This window comes from Calidris pugnax, unplaced genomic scaffold (assembly GCF_001431845.1).
Source record: "Calidris pugnax isolate Ruff unplaced genomic scaffold, ASM143184v1 scaffold24, whole genome shotgun sequence".
Classification (NCBI taxonomy): domain Eukaryota; kingdom Metazoa; phylum Chordata; class Aves; order Charadriiformes; family Scolopacidae; genus Calidris; species Calidris pugnax.
Genome location: NW_015090922.1, coordinates 12,705,070 through 12,726,356, shown reverse-complemented (window position 1 = coordinate 12,726,356; position 21,287 = coordinate 12,705,070). Strand labels below are relative to the sequence as shown.

General features: G+C 41.4%; 1 protein-coding gene across 2 annotated transcripts in view; it reads right to left on the bottom strand.

The window, feature by feature from the left end:
• TTC7A (tetratricopeptide repeat domain 7A) overlaps positions 1–21,287 on the bottom strand; it is a 179,406-nt gene that overhangs the window by 145,939 nt on the left and 12,180 nt on the right. Inside the window, exons 3-7 of one of the 2 annotated variants that reach the window (XM_014951213.1) lie at positions 14,567–14,697; positions 12,740–12,861; positions 5,392–5,470; positions 1,967–2,127; positions 1,466–1,529 (exon numbers count right to left, since the gene is read on the bottom strand). In XM_014951213.1, the coding sequence (XP_014806699.1) occupies positions 1,466–1,529; positions 1,967–2,127; positions 5,392–5,470; positions 12,740–12,861; positions 14,567–14,697 (557 nt within the window). Of the gene's footprint in view, positions 1–417; positions 573–1,465; positions 1,530–1,966; positions 2,128–5,391; positions 5,471–12,739; positions 12,862–14,566; positions 14,698–21,287 lie in introns of those variants that run through there. The other variant, XR_001413041.1, reaches the window with a different exon arrangement.

Below are 21,287 nucleotides of genomic sequence, written 5' to 3'. Positions count from 1 at the left end.
TTCTGAGGAAGGTCAAGAATTATCCTGTCAGTCTCTTTCTCCTTTCACAAGAAGAGCGGTAACTTGAAACATCTCATGCATAATTCATTTGCTAGGCAATACCTTCTTTTGCAGGTTCTCATAATTAAAAGCTCTGCAATATATCCTAGATGAGCTATACTGAACCATAAATAGACTATTTCCATTTCATAGCAAAGAGAGCTATTTGGTTGGATTTTCTTCCTTCCTGGGAAAAAAAATAAAATTAAACACTCAAGTTTTAATGCTTTATTTTTCCAGCAGGCCTTTTGATGGGAAGTTAAAAACAAGAACACACAGAACTACTACATGAATCGGTGACATAATTAGCAGTACCAAAGAGTGTTCAAACACTCTCCTTCCTCTTGCCAAAATATTGAAATAAAAAAGAATGCTTACTTCTCTTCTGTGTACAGCTCAGGCCTCCGACAAAGAAGATTGCTAACGTAAGACTGATCTTCCTTGTTCATGAACTCAGGAAGCGGATCAGATAAAGGGCTCCAGTAACAGTCTTCACTGAGGGAATGGAGAAGTACTTGGGCTAGCTGTTTGGCTGCAGTCTAGAGATGAGCAAACAGTACAGAAAAAGACATCAGTGAAGCCTTCTCCAACACAAAAGACTCCCCCCTTCCCCATGTTCCACCTTGGGAAGGAGATGTACCAACAACATGACAGGACCACTTTTCAGAAAGCTAGAGTAGCTAAAACAGCTGCTAGAAGTCTACAGCAGTGGCGGTTTCTTCCCTCCTCAGCCTTCTGCATTTACATGGTCTTGTTGCAATGCTGTAGGAAAAAAGCACCAAAACTGCCTAACAGCAAGGGATGCTTTGGTGAATGAAGACAACCGATTGCCACTCTTAAAGGGATTTTTTTAAAGCAACAGATGTTCTAAGTAGAAGAAATCTAATTATTTTACTGTAATTCATTATGGATGTTTCTGCATGTGACAAAACTTCCTGTATCATCAGCATCAAAACTTGCCAAAGATCATTCAAGACTGAAATAGCTAAAATATTATCCCTGCAGACTAAGGAATGTAAGCAGGATATTGTATCTTGCAAACACCAAACAGCAGGTACCACAACCATGCCTGGGGCTTTAGACAAGGCTCTCTTCCTCTCATTCTTGATCCATAAATCCACACAAATGTTTTGAATGGAAACATCAGTCTACTGACAATGTATCTGAATGTCAGAACCCGTATGCAACTATGGCAAATGCAGCCACTTCCTCTTCTTGACAATTCCCAAAACCCTTCACTGACATTCTATTTAATAAAAGTGGTGTCACTAACAAAGGAATAAACAGCACTTCCTGTTCAACAGCTGAATCCTTCCTTCTATTTATCTAGCAAAGATTCCATAAACAAAACCAACCAGAATACTTGACATAGAAACGCTAGGTATTCCTTTGTACTATTAGTATTACAAACTCATTTTTGGCTTACCATGGATTCACTGATTAAGAGGAGAAGAAGAGCCTCTTCTACGTTGTCTTGAGGGCAGTACGTACTGAAAGACAGAACACATTTTTCTGAGGAAGGTCAAGAATTATCCTGTCAGTCTCTTTCTCCTTTCACAAGAAGAGCGGTAACTTGAAACATCTCATGCATAATTCATTTGCTAGGCAATACCTTCTTTTGCAGGTTCTCATAATTAAAAGCTCTGCAATATATCCTAGATGAGCTATACTGAACCATAAATAGACTATTTCCATTTCATAGCAAAGAGAGCTATTTGGTTGGATTTTCTTCCTTCCTGGGAAAAAAAATAAAATTAAACACTCAAGTTTTAATGCTTTATTTTTCCAGCAGGCCTTTTGATGGGAAGTTAAAAACAAGAACACACAGAACTACTACATGAATCGGTGACATAATTAGCAGTACCAAAGAGTGTTCAAACACTCTCCTTCCTCTTGCCAAAATATTGAAATAAAAAAGAATGCTTACTTCTCTTCTGTGTACAGCTCAGGCCTCCGACAAAGAAGATTGCTAACGTAAGACTGATCTTCCTTGTTCATGAACTCAGGAAGCGGATCAGATAAAGGGCTCCAGTAACAGTCTTCACTGAGGGAATGGAGAAGTACTTGGGCTAGCTGTTTGGCTGCAGTCTAGAGATGAGCAAACAGTACAGAAAAAGACATCAGTGAAGCCTTCTCCAACACAAAAGACTCCCCCCTTCCCCATGTTCCACCTTGGGAAGGAGATGTACCAACAACATGACAGGACCACTTTTCAGAAAGCTAGAGTAGCTAAAACAGCTGCTAGAAGTCTACAGCAGTGGCGGTTTCTTCCCTCCTCAGCCTTCTGCATTTACATGGTCTTGTTGCAATGCTGTAGGAAAAAAGCACCAAAACTGCCTAACAGCAAGGGATGCTTTGGTGAATGAAGACAACCGATTGCCACACGGACCACTGAGACAATCTCACAAATCTTACTATATCAAAGTATGATGGCACTCCACTGCATTCTCAGCCGCAGAATTTTGTACGCAAGTCCCAGCCCAGAGGCTACTTTTGTATTAGGTTTAAAAGATCAACCCTTAGTCTGTTAATATTGCTCTTCCTGCAGCCTTTTATAGCTTCATCTTGGCACTGCTTCTCTCTTTTTGTTACAATAATGGAGTGAGAAGAGGACTAGGAACTTTATATTGAGGCAACAACAATGCATGCACTTTTTTGACCATTGAGTGGCCAAGAATTCTTAAATACTTGCTTTTCAGTTCATACACATAGCTAGCAAGCAGGGCCCAAAAAGGCACAAGTTAACTTGACTCTGCAAAACTATCTTTGTCACTTTTCCTTGTCCCCCACTCAACAAATCTCTAAATTTTTGCATTTTAAAGAGATGAACATGCAAACAAGCACAGAGACATCAAAACAGGTGGTATCTTCTGTGAACTCTAATCAGCAGAGCAGTCTAAGCTGTAAAGGAAACACTGCACAGAACAGAGTCAGCCTGAAACTTCAGCCCTTCTGTCCTAATGCTTGTAAATATAATTTTGGAACTTCTCTGACTACTGCATATGAATTTTATACGTAATTTACACTTTGAGATCTCTTATGAGGCCACCAAGAGACATTTTCTTTTAAATACCAGGATAGGTATGACTGATAAACTGAAGCATTACTCCAACTTGAGGTTTGACAGTACAGGACCAAATAAATCATACTGAGGTTAAAGTCCCTGTTACCAGATTCAGAAAAATAGCTTGTTTTGATGCAAGGTTCCTAATTTTCACCCACCTCAGAACACATGAATTAACTGAATTAGTCTAAAATGCAACCACAGTAGTGTGCACTGTTTCTTAAACACCAGAAAGGGAGGTTTCATAGATGTACCTAGCAAATGGCAAAGTGATCTGAAAGCATGATGGTGCCTCAAAGACATATTGTCACATACAACTCCCTGGAAACCCCAAGCCCTTCCATGCACTCCTACTGACAATTACAGAAAGCCTTCTGTTTCTAACTAGGTTTTTCTATGCTTTTTATAGCAAGTAACCATGAGCAAAACGGCCTATGGGCCTGCAACATTAGCCAGTATCATTTTATCATCTCAGTGTGTAATTATTTAGTCAGCTTTACCCTGAGGAGCCACCTCTCCTATATTTTTTTCCTACAGGGAGGGAAAGGGAAAAATAATATGCCAGCAACAGAAAGATCTCTACTGGTTCACGCAGAAGTAGGAGTACAGTTTGTGATAAGCCTTTCAAAAGGCAAGCAGCAAATACTTTTTTTTAGTGTCTTTGATTTTAACATACAGTACAGTAGCTGTGTAAATTAGCCCCATTCTTGTTTTGAATAAGACCAAACAAACCAGAACAGGCCAGGACACTGATTTATGTTATTACTGCCTTCAGCTAAAAAAAGCATCATTATGCTTGAGGAACACTGTGATCCCACAGATTAGGAAAAAAAATCATGTATTTCACTTTCATGCTTGAAAAACTTGTTTAATTAAGCACATTTCTCCCTTTGCCCTCTTGACAGCTCTTTAAAAATAAGTAAGAAAATTAAAATACAACTTCCAGTAAAGTGGAAATCCCAAGAAAAACTATTGGATGAACACCTTCAGATTTCCCCTCAGGGATAAATCCCCCCATGGGTGTTGTACAGCTCACCCCAGTTGCACAGGGACAGGAGCACTCGAATGCCACATTCTGTCATGGTACAGGAATGGCAGATGGTTAGGCTCATTTCAGCAAAACGATAGAACAGGCAAGCAAGAAAAATCCCCTGAACCCTGATCTCAATCTGGAAAAGGATGCAACCATTTGAGCATGACAATTATTTAAGTCACCTCTTCTGATTCCCTGCACAAACTTCCACATACATCTGTATTCTCAATTAGGCATATAAGGTGATCCCAAGGCAACGAGAAGATTCATTTCCAGAACAAAAGTTCCAAAATACACAGATGTGAGGAATCTAGGCAAAAAATCACGCAGGATACCCTTTCTGCTCCTACTTTCTTTTTAGCTCTGCATTTGCATGTGAGCTAGACATACAGCCAGTCCATCCATTGGAACTTGGCACTCTCCATCTCCAAAATGCCATGCCAACCCATGCCCATCTCCCTTGCTGAACTTGCCTGGAATTACACAAAACATAAATCTGAACCAAGCACAAAACAAGTTTAGTCGTATCAATGTCGGTGCTTTTAGGGCTGCAAAGTTTTAATTCACACTCTCAAAACTGCTATTCTTCGTGCTGTTGACCTTGTCACCTTCTGAGTAACTTCAGGACAAGATCTCTTAATGGGGAGACAGGAAAGAACCAGTTAAAAGTCTAAGAAGTTAAACAGGCACATAAATAACTTTTTCCATGATTTCTTTACCAGAGGCACTCAGGATAACAGGATGCAGAATGCAAACACCACCAACAAATTAAAAAAAATTAAAATCACTCTATACTGTACTGAATTGAAGGGAGTTTCACAGGAAGAACACTGAAGCACTTGAGTCTAAAAAAGCACTGCTTGTAGAAGTACTTAATGCTTCTACATGCAAATGCATAAAAGGTGTGCATGCACAAACTGAAAAGTGAGAAAGAAAACAAGACATTAACACCTGAGGACAGCACTGTCAAACTAAATACATCCCTGTTTCTACCAGGACTAGAAAACACACTGAAAAAAACCCCAAAAGTGACCCACATGCCCAGGTCTGAAGGCTTGGAGGTTTCAATTGGGCAGGTCTTTGAATTAAGTGCATCACTTGGCACATCACTTCAAAAAGTTAAAAAAAAAAAAAAGGCAGGCAACAATCAAGTAAGGACAAACACATTTTTGTACTATTCCATTGGTTAATAAACAGATGTCATTCCTGCACAGCAGATTACCCCACCTTCCCATCTCCCATTCATTCCCCTTACCATTTTTAAGGTCTGAGTAGCTTTGGTTTCCACAGTCCGTAGTAGTTCTCGCAGACTCCTCACTCCTTTCACAATATTTCTGTGGGGAAGGCAGGAAAAAAAAATATCATAAAAATTTCCAAAAAATAGCACACTGGAGACAGAATATTTTTATGATGAGCCAAAGCTTGGCAACAAACTTGACATTCAAAGAACCAATGAAACAATCACTAATACTGAGTGTGCAGTAGCGAGACAAGTTAGTCTGAGGCACAGACAGGACAATGGCACCAAGTAAGGCAGCGACTGTAGCATGCCTACTCCAGATGGCTTCCTAGGAGAAGATCACATTCACATTTGACGAACAGAGGGGACATTTGGAAGCCTTTCATAGCTCATATTTATAAAGCAGATGCTTCTTAAAAGCATCCACATCTCCTCTTCATACACACAGATTGTACTTGTTTGAATTATATTGAGCTTACGTGATGCTTTTAAACGATGATTTCTTTTAGGTGGTGCTTAAACGCCTTGTGTCTGATGGTCCAGACATATGATAAAATTACAGTGGTTTAAACAGTTTATTATTGGGCAGCTAAGGTGCAATAACTGTCTGCAAGCACAGCTTAACCTGCAATAAAAGAGGGTTAGGCAAGAAAAAAAAGTAAATCACATTACTCTGCATACACCATAAGCAATTAAAGCAGACTAGTTCCCAAATGGTATCTTAATCGTGTGTCTGAGCACTGAAAGGTGCAGAGAGGAAAGTTTAAACACTGGACATACTAGTTAAAACACCTGCAGCCTATAAGCTCTTCAAGGCTAAGGACATGGCCCTACCACCACAGTAACTACAAAGTGGTTCAGCTCACTTTCATCACGAGGTGGAAGCTACCCAAAAAAACTCTAGCTATCAGAACAGGAGCAATGCTGTACTGAAATAAAGACAACCAGGTAAGCAGTTATACTGTTGCATTAACTGCCACTTCAGCTTATTTCAGGAGAATTTTCTGTGCAGATGAAACCTAGATTTCATTTTTTAAAAGAGGCATAAAAAATAACAACATTTGCTGTCAATCTGATTAAATTTTGAAGGTAAGCCATACAGACTGTGCTTGTCCCCATTTTCATGCACTGCAAACCTTCTTGCTGTCCAGAAAAAAAAATGCAAATATTTGAAGAAATTAAAAAAAAAATTTTGGGGGGGGTGAGGGGAAAATAAAGTGTCACCATGTTTACCATGAATATTAGCTACATAAAATACCACCCTAAAGCTTATGCTCACCAAGTCAAAGAATGCAAATACATGTGACCTTCCTACCAATCAATACTCATCTCAAAATTTTAAACTTTGAGGTAATCTGTAGATTACCTACTTGTGGTAGCAACAAAGTAAGGCAAGAGCAAAAACACTGGAGACTTGCCCCTGTGGAGAAAGTCAGAAGCTGTCTTTATCTTTTTTCCTTCCACTTTGTCCTAGGTGAAAGATGTGCTTTGAATTTATCAAAGGAAAAAAGCTCAAGGAAGGTTTTGTAAATTGGGCTTCAATGCTTCAGTAGGCTCTCCAGTTACAGGGCCAAGACATCTGGTGCTTTCCTGTAGGTCTAGGAATGAATATGCCCACAAAGATGTAGCTCTAGACAGTAAACTGAGGAAAGCAATAAACCACATGGTGATATTTATGCATGAGTAGTCACACAAAATCCAACATAAATGTTATATGCTATTTATTATCAGATAGTCAACGCCAGTAAATTCCCCCATCTAAACAAAATGCAGTTGCCCAACTGCTCTCCTCAATTACTGAAAACTACTGGCATTTCCTGTGCTTCCTCGGGCTTCTTAAGAGGCTGGACAGAAGACTTATGGCATATAGCAGTTCTAAAATATTTTCAAAAATGCATATGTTTAGATTTCTTATTAGGGTAATGGTATTTGTCTTAATAAAGTGTCAATTCCATTAACTGGCATCACAAAGAAGATTACTGACTACTTGCAAAGCCAATTAATTCCACGTTTGGCATATACTTAAGAGATGAAAAGCCTGGAGAATGTGCTAAAAAGAGACAGTTTCGTTCCCAGAGAATTGGAGCACCATTTCAGTTCCACTTTTTCGACAAGATCATAAAGTTCAGCTTCATAGCAGAAATACCTTGCTCTGGGGGGCAGGGGGGAGTGAGAGGAAAAGGAAGGAATAGTGACACACTGAAGTGAATGCAAGAATAAATGGCAAATTTCTACCCATCTGCAAGTAGTCAGGGCTGAAACCATGACCCGCACAACAAACGCCTAGTAACACCTTCAAGGGAAGGTAGGAGTGCAAAATGGGCAGCCCAGGAGCAGCACCCAGTACTCATCACCTTCCAGACAGGTCCTTGTGTGGCCAGGGTCTCTCAGAGAGCACCTGCTTCAGGCTCTGAGCTGTCAACTCTGAAACATGCAAAGCATCTGAAAACGATACCAGTTCTACAGGACTGAGGATTTGGTTTGGCAGCTTTCATATTTTGAACTTTATCGAATGTTATTAAGCCATGACAGGAGATAGAGCACATCTGCCAGCAGTCTGCAAACATACCTCTCTACAGAAGTTGGTCTTTCCACTCTACTGCGCCAAGCCAGGAGGCCATCTGAGCAAACATTTAAGTATATGAATTGCTCCACTCATAACGATAAGGAACTTACTGTTCCATTAAAAGATATCCTTCATATACTAAACATGCACTTGAAGAGATTTTTTTTTTTAATTAGGACCTGAAGAGGTCAACAAAAAGAAAGGTGTGTATTTGAACAGAAATATATGTATGTAAATCAGTGAACAAGGATGCAAACAAAGTCTCTGGCAATCCATGGTGAATCCATTTGATCTTGTCTAGATCAGAAACTAAGCAATCTTGACCCTCTGCAGGACTTGGATAGAAGACTATCTAGAAATCCCAGGTACTGTTGCCTCAAGCCATGGCATCGTAAGTGAACATCAGATCATGGAAATTAAATGGGTTGGAAGAGTCCATGGGTCCCCTGCACTGCTAAGATGCCAAAAGAAACGAGGCAGAACAGGAAAGGAAAAGCACATGGTCATTAAACTGCTTTGATTTTAGCCACAAAAGTGGCGAGAGAGGCATTAAAAAAAAACAACACATGATTAAATGTGGTTTAGGATTCAATTATAGCTAATCTAATAAAGATGAACACAGAAAATCATGGGCACAAACTGTGACAAAGAGCACCTTGAGTCCAGCTTGGCAGGAAAACCTGTTTTGTTTGTACAAGTACCAGGTTAATACAGGGTAATTAATTACCAGTCCATGAATCAAAGCAGTTGTATCACATTTATGTCATATTGTTTGGTTAAGGCTACACAAAATTTTAACATACAAGAAAATAAAAGAAATACACTGATTCTATGCAAATTGCTGGGAAAAATGGTGATAATGAACTAGAGCGGACAGTGGGCACAGAGATCTGCAAAGACAGTCTGCCAACAACATGGGCACCAAAAGATCATGTTCTTATACCCACTCTTTAACTGTTAAAACAGCCACTAACAGTTGGAAAAGACCATCTTGAGATGACTACATAGCAGTTTGCAGAGGCACCCCTCCAGCACACGGCAACTGGAGCACACAAACAGCACCAACAGCATTGCATCTGCCCAGCTCCTTTTGCATCTTTGCATCTCACCCAGGTTTCTCAAAAACCAAACTTTCTCCTTAAGCAGCTGTTCATGCACAGTCCCAAAAGACACCTGAAGAAATAAGCCTCAGATTCTCAGATTCCTATGAATGAACATACAGGACAAGTAACTACAACTAAAGCACATTAGAGTTTCCTAATGACAGCCTGTCTCTCACGTCAAGCGCTCAGAAAAACCCAATGCAAAACAAGAACTTAGCACTTCTCTAGATCCAGCCAGTAGGCAGTGTCCTGGATAAGGTGTGAGGCTGTGAGGACCAAAGAAGAGATAAATGTGGAGAAAGCCCATATAGATTCCTCAGAAGAGATTAATAGACTGGCAGACACTGTCCTGCCTGCCTTTGTACATTAGATTCTACTGTGAAACAACACACACATGAAGTTACTGTTTCAAAGTGCCATTGCGACAGAGGCCTACAAAATTTCAAAAAGGAAACCGAGCACTCTAGAAAACAGAGGAGAGGGGAGGGGAGAAAGAATTGTGTAAGCTTATCCTACCAGGCGTTTTCATTGGGGTTTTCCAATGTAATTTAGGTCCTAACTTGAGGGATCATAGGAAATCCGATTTCTAATGAGTGCTTAGTATTTATTTTTCAGAAATTCATTTTCCTCAAAAGTGTCCCATTTAGAGTTTCCAAATCCAACCACATCCTCTAGAAAGCTCTGACTTTGTCTTGCTTGTGAAACCCTGCACACACTTCAAGTGCCATTAAGACAGCAGTATATATATAACCATTACTTCACACAGGTGAAGCGAGTTTGCCCAAAGAAAATACTAAAAGCGACTTGACCAATCAGTATGAAGTAGGAATACCCATTCAATACTCTGAAAGGAAAGGCAGTAAGAAATAAGGCTGATCTTCACACATCCAAAAAAACAAAACCCACTGCAGATGCTAGCATGAAAGACAACTGGCTGATTCCTACAGTACGACAGCTTCTGCCTGCTTATATTCTGCATCCACAGCATCAGCATTGCTCACTGGAAGAATAAAAGAAAGCTTTCTTGGAATGCAGCAGGGCAAACAACTGCAGGAAAAGTGTCTTCAGCAACACAATATTTTTAAGTAAACAGCTTATTAAAAGCATCTGCACAAGTTTTGCACAGCTGCAAGACTTGTTGGGCCTTACAGCTGGCAATTCAACATATGAAAGGGAGACCGGACCTTTCTTTTGGACTGGTGCTTTCTTTTCACTGCATACTGCAAGAGAAAAGGGGATCCTTCATCATGCTCCGACAGGATAGGATCATGCTTGTTCCTGCCAGCAGGAACAAAAGCATGACAACACTAATATCCCTCAGCTGTTATGCCTGGCAATACAAGAATAAAGCACCTGCCATTCCTTTTGTACACAAGTGCCACTGGGGAAGGACATCCTACGTCTATCCCACATCCATCCAATAGGACCTACCCCCCTGCCAATTTGAGCATTCATCATCCAAAGCTTATTTCCTACCTGAATATGCTGGAAGCAACAAGGAGAACAAAAGCGTTTCTTGGAGCTGTTCAATATTGGGTGGAGAAGTTTATTACACACATGAAGCATCCTAAAAAGCTTCTTCCCACTTCCCTCCTCTTTCGCTACTATATCCCAATGCTGCTTATGCCCTCTGGCGGCAGAAACCACACATCAATACGAGCTGGGGAGGGGATCAGAGACACACAAGCTGTCAAGTCCCACCAGAGCTTTTATTTGCCTGGCTGGTGTTTCTCACTTGCACTGGAGGAGGCAAGAAGCACGTTGGGCTCCTCTCCCGTCCCAGCCACGGGAGCTCCACTGCACCGACTGGGATGCTCTTTCATCAGGAGACAGCTACAGAGAACACTTTGCTGCTATTGCAGCAATTCAGCTTATAATCAAAGCGCTGCTTAATTCACACATGTATTTTGATTCCAAATCGCTTTCCTGTAGGGGTTTTTGTGGGTTGTTTTGTGGTTGGATTTTTTTTAAGGCTGTCATTAAAATAACGTGGGAAGGGAGAGCAGGGCCCACAGTAATAGCTAAAACAACCCACTGCATATACTGAACTGGTGAAGACTGAATTTAAAACATTGCTGAATAAAATGAACATGAGTGAGTTTGATATTCAAAAGGTGCCTAGAGGCCATCAGTGTCATATGTTCTAAATAAGATTTTATTTTGTTACATAGTTAATGAGCTTGCTGACAAGACCTGAGCTTTTCGTTCACTGTGAGAATGGCAAAAGTCTAAGCAAGCTGTGCCACAGCTGGTCAACTCACCCAGGAAAACCACAGACCTGTCCTCTACTGCCAAGGTGATACTGAGACTTACAAGTCCATACTTTCTTTACACATAAACTTGTACTCCCCTGACTAAAGGGGGCATTTCACAACATTCGGGCTTTGTGTATTTGAGTTAAACATGGCTTTCCTGAAGGCACCTCTCATGGATATGCTTATGAGTACAGTTTCACTGTAAACACAGGCTTTTAAAGAAAAAATGTGGAACACAGAGGCAATTCACAGTTGCATTTGACGTCATTCTTGGGGGATAAAAAAAAACCCTAGCAAAAAAGCCCTAAGCAAGGAGCAACCCCTCCTTCTCCAGAGTCAAAAAATGGTACCAATTTTCTACAGAAGAATTTAAACTGATTTTTTGCTGAGATTTTTTGCCCTAGTTTTCTTCCTTTCAATCTCCTCTCATTTTTTGCTTTCTCCTCCATTTTACTCAGCAGGAAAAGGAGGAGGAGTGAAGAAAATGAGATAAAATATCTTTGACAGGGCGTGAAGGTAAAAAAACAGCCAAAATTAAATACTTGAAGGATGGTTTGCTTAAAAAAAGTTTATAAAACTTTGACCGGCAATATTATACAGAGCAGCGAGAAATCCAGTATCTGATTCCTTGGGAACAAATGGGCTAATATGGTGCAAGAACAGGACTAGGGAAGGATAAATTTTTACAAGTACTGTTTCCACACGGCAAACAGACACTCTCCCTACATGGCAGTCTCTCCATCAACTCAGAGTTCATTATGTTCTGAATACACGGCTTCTTTTAGGCAACAGTGTGGCCTCACTGATGGCCTTTGGAAGTGGGCATTTACAGTGTCTTTTTTATTGTTCTAGATAAGGTTTTCCTCAGGTGAAATTCACTGTTGGCTTGCAGACACCAACTCCTCTTGCCCTTCCAAGGTTCACTGGGAGCTGTATTTCAGAGGCATACTAACTACCCTGGAGCAGCACTGTTCCCACATGCATTCTCTCTAGTAAAACCACACAGATGTAGTGTATTGATCAGGACATTTAAGACCTTAAATAAACAAACAAACAAATAAAGGACAGAAACTACCCTTAAGACTTCACTGAGCTCTAAACTAGGCCCTGTGGCTGAACATTTTAAAAGCACACAGCAGTGTAAATTCCACCCTCTTTTTACGGTCAAACTCCACTCATCTCCACAGGGAACAGAGCTGAGTCAAGACAACAAAATTGTTCTACTCCACCCTACTTGTGGGTCTGGAAAAACGAGGCTTAGGACTCTTAAGACAGACGGGGAGAGACAAATAGAAGGGAGGGAGGGACACTGACAGGACTCAAAGTGAGCCAGAAGCAAAAAAGTCACAACAGAACACATACAAGGAAATAAGCCTTCATCTGTTGTGAGAAAAAACACGCAACATTATCTATTTTTATTAACATCTGCATCCACCTACCCCTTCTTTAAATGAGTCACATAGGCACTCTGTAGAGCTGCTTCCAGGAAGTAGGAAAGTTCAAACTCAGAGTAAGTCATGCTGCTGCCCTTGATACTCCTTGAATGTGTGTTGCTGAAGGTCTGTGAGGGGAGGAGAGAAATATCTGGGATTACAGACAACTCTTTGAACTTGTCGGTTCCTCACGAGCCAGACACATCAACAATAAAATGTTAGCTTCTGCCATCAGGTTTCTCCTCAGACTACTTGAAAACTTACCTTCTTTAGCTATCCAAAAACATTTCAATTTAATTTTTAAATAAATAGCACATAATAAATAAATAAATAAATAAAGTGACTTCCATGCAATATTCTACATGCAATATGAGTTTGAAACACCATCCCTTATTAATTTCCAACCTTTAAAACAGTAAGTAGAAAGCTATGCATTAATATCAAAGGCTTCAGAAGTACTATTCCAACCATGTAGATCCTGCATCTTGCACAAAAATATTAATGCAATGTTTGAGTAGGAATGTCTAGTTTAACAACATAAATATATGTTAAGAGTTAGTAAGCTATCAGGAGTCCCGGTGAAAGAATCTTAGCCTTTCCTCTGCTTCTCCCATCAAATTCTTCTTGCTTTTGCTTCCTTACTGGTAACAAACAGCTTTCATTGTTGAAAATTGCCCCGTGTGGACTCTCCAAAGCAGGTTTTTACATCCAGGATTGGAGAAGGCTGATGGACTTCTAGTGCATCTATCAGTACTCCTGCATCCTTGTCTCTGTGTCCAGAAGAGGAATGAATTACAGTTCAAACTCCCTTCTTTGAAGACACAAGCTGTCAGTAAAAACTTTTTACAGCACTCAGTACTGCCATGTATTCATACTTCCACATGGGAAGGACAGTACTTAATTTTAAATAAAATAGCCATTCAGCTTTCTCCTACAAACAGAGCAGAAAACTTGTTAGTTTGCCTTCTTTATGAATTTTTATTTATGCACTAAGCCAATTTTTTTCTTGTTTTAATGCAATTAAAAATAAAACCTGGAACAGACACACACCTTTGCTGCTGAGAAGAGCAGAAATGTCTGGTCAGATGGCCCAGGGCTGTTAAGCTACAGGTGAACAGGTAACATGCATTGCCTTCAGTGCTGCTGGTGGTGTCAAGCATAATGTGTGGCAAAAGAAGGGCATGGAAGTGCATGGTGTTCCCTTCAAACTCAGCTAGGCAAAGTTACAGAGACCACTAAGCATGTGCCTAGAAAATCAGTGGCATGTACTACAGCTCAGTAGAGAACTCACAGTACTCATCTTCCTTGGCCTCCTAGCCAACCACGGACTGAGCATTTGATTGCTACTAATGATCCAGGTTCCTCCAGTTTCATTTGGAGAAGGTGAAGCACTGGCAGTTAAAACTACTATGGCTGACCCAAAAACGTTACTGTCAGCTTGCTAGGGATCTCAATACCCACTGCTGTGTATCATTTACATGGCAGATATGTAAAATATCTTAGGTTCCTTCATGCTGGCACTTGCTATGCAAACTTTGTAGTCCCTCTTTAGCAAGGGCTAAACCTGAGATACAACCTGAGCATATCTGAGGTATTCAGTGCTTTACGACAGGCAAAAATTGTTTCCAGACCTCATTCTCAGGGGAAATGGGCAGAGACCAGATAAACTGCTGTTTTGCAAGTGCTTATAATGAGACACCTCACTCCTTCCAACTTGTTCCCATACTCCTTATTGGCTATGACCACTTGGCATTTCCCCATTATTTTTGCTCTCAAACCCCTGGAAATTCCACCCAGGCCACCAGGTAACACCCTGAGCACGTTTTTTCTTACCTTTTCAAGCTCCTGCAAGTATACCTGGGCAATGACACACGCTGTCTCAAAACAAGCCATGACTTCCTGCTCCCTTTCACACAGTCGAGCACGTGAGGCAATTGAGTTGGTTGAGCGCTCCAGTGACAGACCTGCAAAATGGCAACACCTTCTTTAGCTGGAGCCCACCAACAGAAGTATGACCATGTTAGTCCTTCATTTACCAGCTGACAGGGAAGTCTTTCCATGGGTGGGTTTCCCCCTTGTTTTAGTGACTTTCAAGAAAAGACCCCCAGGAAAATATAATTCCTACACATGCAATGCATTTTTGTCATGCTGCTCTAACACACGGTGCCACTGCACGCTTCCACAGTGCCTTTCAAACACTTTATGAAGAAAGGACATACATCCCTCTGGAAGGGATGAGCAAGCAGAGAAATTAACGCCTATATTTCCAAAGACAGCTATAGATTTTGGGTGCTTCAACGCAAGTGCTGTTTCAGAAATACCCTGGCACGGGATTTGAGAATTCCTAAGCATCCACTATTCCAAGTGAAGCTTTCAATAAGCAGCAGTTTTGAGGGGGAAAAAAATAAACTGGAAAATGATACTAAAACAAAGTCGGAAAATCTGAGGCCTCTTGGAAAATCTGAGCACATGCAAATTGCACATGGACACACAGCAAACTCTTGGCAAGGCACAAGAGACTCTTAACCACAAGATCACCCTCTTTTCCAAAGAAAGGAAAAAAAAATAAAAAATGTTTTGTACTACTAAAACTCTTTCTTGAATCAACATCCAAGCCCACTCACAAACTAAAAGCATGTTAATTGAAGACCCACAGCCATTGTCCCTACATGAAAATCTTTTATTATCAGATCCTTGTCTGCTATCACAGTACAAAGTCCTTTATATCTCTAAATCTATTTGGAGAGGCTACACATCCACATACCAATCTTACTCTGATCAGCATAGGTTCTTATAACACACTGGATCTCTACAATACACCACTACTTAGAAACTCAGGTCTCCTACCTATCAACCACAACTGCACTGATGCTCAGTAGCCCAACACAGGTCGTAAAAAGTTCAGCACATGCTTCCATATAGATTTCATCTATAATAACACTCCCGACTACCAATGAAAAACATGTAAGATGTAATAAAAAATCCTAGTGTTCCTGACACAGATCCAGAGAGGTGACGAAAGAAGAAAGAGTTCAGCTGTCTGGACAGCCTCTCCAAGGAAGCCATTTAGACTGCTGCAATATACAGCAAAGGATACTTGAGGAGCCACCATCTGTACCAGAAGCCACGCTTTCCTGGGCTGCCCCAATCCCAGGAGGTACAGCACCTTGGCACAGCTCATTTCAGGAGTCTGAGTTGGCAATAGGGTGCCAGGTTTCCCCATGATGGATGATGCAGTACGAGCCCTCACATTGGAGGAGCCTCAGCTTCCTAGGAGTCTTAGCTTTGTTTAGTTCTCATGTTCAACGTTTCTGTTTTGTCCCCTTGGTTACTCTGCTAGGAGTTTCCCTATCTCATGTCTTACATTTGAGCCAGATATGAGCAGTAAGTTCAGTGGGTTGAGATGAGTGCCCCACTGATGTAAGCTTGAGAGGTAGCTTCCCACTCCTTCTGCCCTCTCCCAAGTCAGAATCGCACAGCACATTCCCTCAAGGACCTATATCTTGGAGGACCACACATTAGTACCTTTTACCTTTGAAAATCCTGACCAGAGTGGAGGAGAGGGAGTGGATTTACTTCAAACTGACAGTGGAGGGGGAAAGGGACGATGATCATTTTGCTGCTTTTAACTAATGCCCATTTTGTGTTGCCTCCTTTCTACTGACATACACTTTGTACAGCATCCCACATATAACAGACTTTGTCTTCTAGTCCATCTCTGAAGTCTTTGGCTTTATATCACGTGTTGTTTTCCTATTATTTCAAAGCTTCTATTTCCTAACCCTGTTGCTATGTAATGAAGAGGAAAAGAGGACGTTAACTCTCTATACAGAAAAAGAAACCATCCAGTGCTGAAGCTAGAACAATCAGCCTACAAATATTCTTCCTAGCTCTGTCTCAGTTTTATCTACCTCTGAATTTCCAGTCATTCCCCTTAATTGAAAATAAATTTTAAGAACCGTTGCATTTCAGAGTCACCATCCCTCTAGGTGCAAAGTGGGGCTGAGGGCCCTGACATCCATCGACATTCATACACATGCAGCATTTCATCAATCTGCAAGAGCCATCCTAGCACAGTCTGTATGGGGGTGGTTATCGTGGGAGATGTCACACAGAAAGAACAGACTGATAAAAAGCCATTTACATACATGCTGCAGCCCACTGCAAGGAGCTACTATCTCGAAGCTGTGACGTGGGGGAGGAAAGCAAGCAGCCTCTGCCAGCACCAAGCACTGACAACAAACGTGCCCATGCATGCGGTCAGAAAAACAGAGCTGGGGCTGATGAGAGACAGGGGAGTGAACACCTCCAAAAAGGTTTCTTGCCACAGTAAGAGAGCAATATACAGTGAATTAAAACAGATACTATGCTACATTGTGCACATTTTTCTACTTGTAAAGGGCAAGAAGGAAAAACAATCCACATGATGTGACATTAGTCATGGTTCTTCCTGCTAATACCACATGCACTGACCTGATGTCATCATAGTGTAAAATCTTCTACACAATCCAAAAAGGGCTATTCTTCCCTACCACAGAAATGCAACAAAAAGAAAAATTAGTAGACAAAAATCCAGTAGACAAAGTGAAGAACAGAATAATAACAACAGAAGTCCCCTGCTGTTGCAGCCACCAATTCAGTTCTCACAGTGCAAAGCCCCAACCATTACAGATTTGCTTGAGGTGCAGTTGGACAAAACTGTTTAAAAGCCCTCTGGTCCTGAGAGCACAAATTCTACTAAGTCTTCACAATCCCCCAGTTATCAGCAGAGGAAAAACTCTGCACCACAACATATGTTTTAAATTCAACTCAGTTCCCAAAAAGTGTCAGAAAGCCATGAAAGTGCATGCTACTTCCACACTGGATTTAGCAAGAAAAGTGTAGCTCTTGCTAAGACAGAATTAGCTTCCGAGTAAAGCATAAAGCCATATGCTTTCTCGGTAACTGGTTAAGGTAAAGGGACTTAAGTATGTTTCACAACGAGTTATGGTAAGATAATACCAATTTATAACTCATCTCATATGAATTGGGTTCCCAAATTTAAATATATACATATATATATAAGAACATTTTACACAGCTAAAATACAGATTTCTAATACAGTCTAGTCAAAGCTGAAGACTTCAAGAGAGACAAACTTCCAGATTGTCCTTTCTAAAAGATCAAACTCTTTCTACCTGCTTCAGAGGCACTAACTTTCTATTTATAGAAACACTATTGTCCTTTCCTGCATAAAGATAAGGCTTCTATTCACCTCCTTGAGTTCTCACAAAGATTGATTTTTGGCTCTTGATCTCTCTATAACCTTTGCCCATTCTTGTCCGCTTCTAAACGTAATCTGCATTTATGTCAGGAAAAAAACCAAACCCATAAGGTTTGTAAGAGGTGTCACCAAACTAATTTCTACCTAGAGCTGAAATGTACTACTCTCATTTATGGAAACCTGAAAGGAAGATTTTATGAAGGCTTTTTTCCCACTTTTATCTCACTGAGTCCTTGCCAAGGGAAAACACAGTATCATGTAGCTCCAGTGCTATGAGGTGATATTATTACCAGAACTGGAACATACATGTGTACATCGATATGCGGTATCAAGATTCTCAGCAACACCAGTGAGATAAAAATTCATGCTGGAAGAGATCCCAGAGGGTCCATGGTCCAACTTCCTGCTCAAAGCAGGATGTTACACCGCTTGGTCTTGCAAACCTCAGCACATAGATGGAGGCTGCACAACCACTACAGAGAAGAGTAGGCTAAGGTGGCATTCTTCCTCTCCTCCAGTTCATGAAATAGTTCTCCAAATAGCAGCATTCCTCCTTCTGAGTAGGAGGAATATAGAAATCCATTCACAGGTTCTTTTAATTTTCCTTTTTACATAGACTTGTAGCCTCCCATATTTGGATTAATTTACACAGCTGGGGAATGGTGGGTTCGTAGGTGCAAGAATTCAGGGCCAGCAGCAGCGCGCTACTTTCACCAACAGGGTTAGCCTGCAGCTGCTAAAACCCCATAGCCCAGGAGCATCAGAGCTACCTGGCAATCTAAGGAAGGAATCAAAGAAACACAATAGCACACAGAGCGTGAAGCCCACCTCTTGTGTTGCGTCCCGGTGCTATACTAGTGTCGAACACAGCTAGGGCATCTCGGAGCAAAAGACATCGTAAGGTGGAACTTTGAGCCCTGCCAACAGCATCAGCTCCAGCGGGCAGAGTAAGGTTATAGCACCTGCACCACACAGACAGGCCACCCTGGCCAGAAGCCAGCGTGCTGCTCAGCTAAGCGCATGCAATAGTTCTACTCTAGCGACAGGAAGACAAGCAATTTGTCTTGAGGTAAGCCAGGTGTGAACATATTGCATGGCAACCGCCGCAAGGAAACTGGTTGTGTGCACGTTCTCACTCTGCGGTGAACACCGGGTCATTCCGGGTAGCTGTCCCCAGGGAGAGGGTGCACTGCATTTCCAGCACGCAGCCTGCAGCCTCCTTCAGAAGGGTGGCTCTAAAAAAATCAATTAGCATTGAAACACCACTACTTTTAAGACTGGCTCTTCAAACATATACACGTGCATGCTGACTAATCGAAGTTCAGCAGAACACTACACACTTCTCAAAGACAAAATTCAAAAGCACAACCAAACCATTTCAGATATAGCATTACAACCAGCCTGCCCTGCCGGCTAAGGCTTGAACTTAAGAGCACAGCCCTCGATCATCCTATTACAGTGTCCTGGAAAGCAAAATAGCCTGAACCTCAACAAGCCAAAGCAGCAGCCAGGATTAGGCTGACATAGGCAAGACGCAGCACTATGCATCATTTCTGTCACAATTCACAGCAGTTCAAATACTTCACATCACGGGTTTTGACATTCATCTCCCCGGCAATTAAACTGTGATTTTTCAGCAGGATTTATTTGCAATGCAAATAGAAGAGAGGGAAAAGGCCCAGAAGCCCTTGGTTTTCAACATATTCATTCATACTGCACCTCATGAAAGGTGGAGAGACATTTTGTTTTCCAAGAAAGCTGCACAAACATATTTCACCATTGCTTCCTATTATAGAGGATTGTTGCATATTCACAGCAAACTGTTATGAACTTGATGTATTTTTCATGCAAAAATATCAAAGGTAGAAAGGCAAAAAATTCCAGTAACCCTAAAAAAAATTATCTGGAGACCTTCTCCCATAAGCTGGGAATGACGCCTGAAAATTTAAGAAACCTGTGCAAGGCTGCTTAGTTGCATCAAAGCAGAACTCAAGACCTCTACTCCCAGCCTTCACACTAAATGCAGTAAACCAGTGCTAACAATGTTACTCCAATTATTTTGACATGACGAACTCTATCTAGTTAGACTTGGAATCGCAGCTAAAGCTGACTATTAGAACTAGGACAGCTTTTTGATTGAGTGGCTGTGAAGCCAAAAGGTGGTAAGTGCTCCCCTGAGATGCAACCTCAGTCACCTGCCCTGATCAATGCCCTGTAGGCTCTGCAACACATTGCATATCTTACTGCGGAAATCAGCAAATCCAAAGATGCTCATTTCCTGAGCACTTCAAGTCTGGTTGACTGCTGACTGAATATGAGCCAGCAGCATGCCCAGGTGGACAAGGTGGCCAACAGCATCCTGGCCTGTATCAGGAATAGTGCGGTGAGAAGGATTAGGAAAGTAATCATCCCCCTGTACTCGGCACTGGTGAGGCCCCGCCTCAAGTACTGTGTTCAGTTTTGGGTCCCCTCCCACAAAAAAAGACATTGAGGTGCTGAAGCAGGTCCAGAGAAGGGCACAAAGCTGGTGAGGTCTGGAGAACAAGTCTTCTGAGGAGAGGCTGAGGTAACTGGGGTTGTTCAGCCTGGAGAAAAGGAGGCTGAGGGGAGACCTTATGGCTCTCTACAACTACCTGAAAGGAGGGTGTAAAGAGGCAGGGGTCAGTCTCTTCTCCCAATTAACTGGTGATAGGACAAGAGGAAATGGCCTCAAGTTGCACCAGGGGAGGTTTAGATATTGGATATTAGGGATTATTTTTACACTGAAAGGGTTATCAAGCATTGGAACAGGCTGCCCAGGGAAGTGGTTGAGGCACCATCCCTGGAGGTATTTAAAGGACAGGTTGACGTAGTGTTTAGCAATACACTTTAGTGATGGCTTTTGTCAGTGTTAGGTTGATGGTTGGACTAGATGACCTGAAAGATGCCCTCCAACCCAGGAATTCTATGATTCTATGACCTGCTGCCTATCTGCTGGCTGCTCTTAAGCTTCATGGCAGATCTTTGAACCTTAGCTTTAACCTGTAACACAGTGGTCTCCAAACTTTTTTGATCATACACCCCACGAGTAAAGAGAACATAATTGTTGAGTATACACATCCAACATATGTATATAGTTATTTACACACATTGCTTCACAATGTTTTATTATATATTTACATGGATTTTTTTTTTTCAAAAAGTACCTGCTAGGTAGCATGCTATTGCCAGACACCCCTCATCACAGAAAAGGTCAGTAAATTCAAAACGACTTCTTGTAAAACAAAGAAAAGGCACAACTTGTCTTTAAGT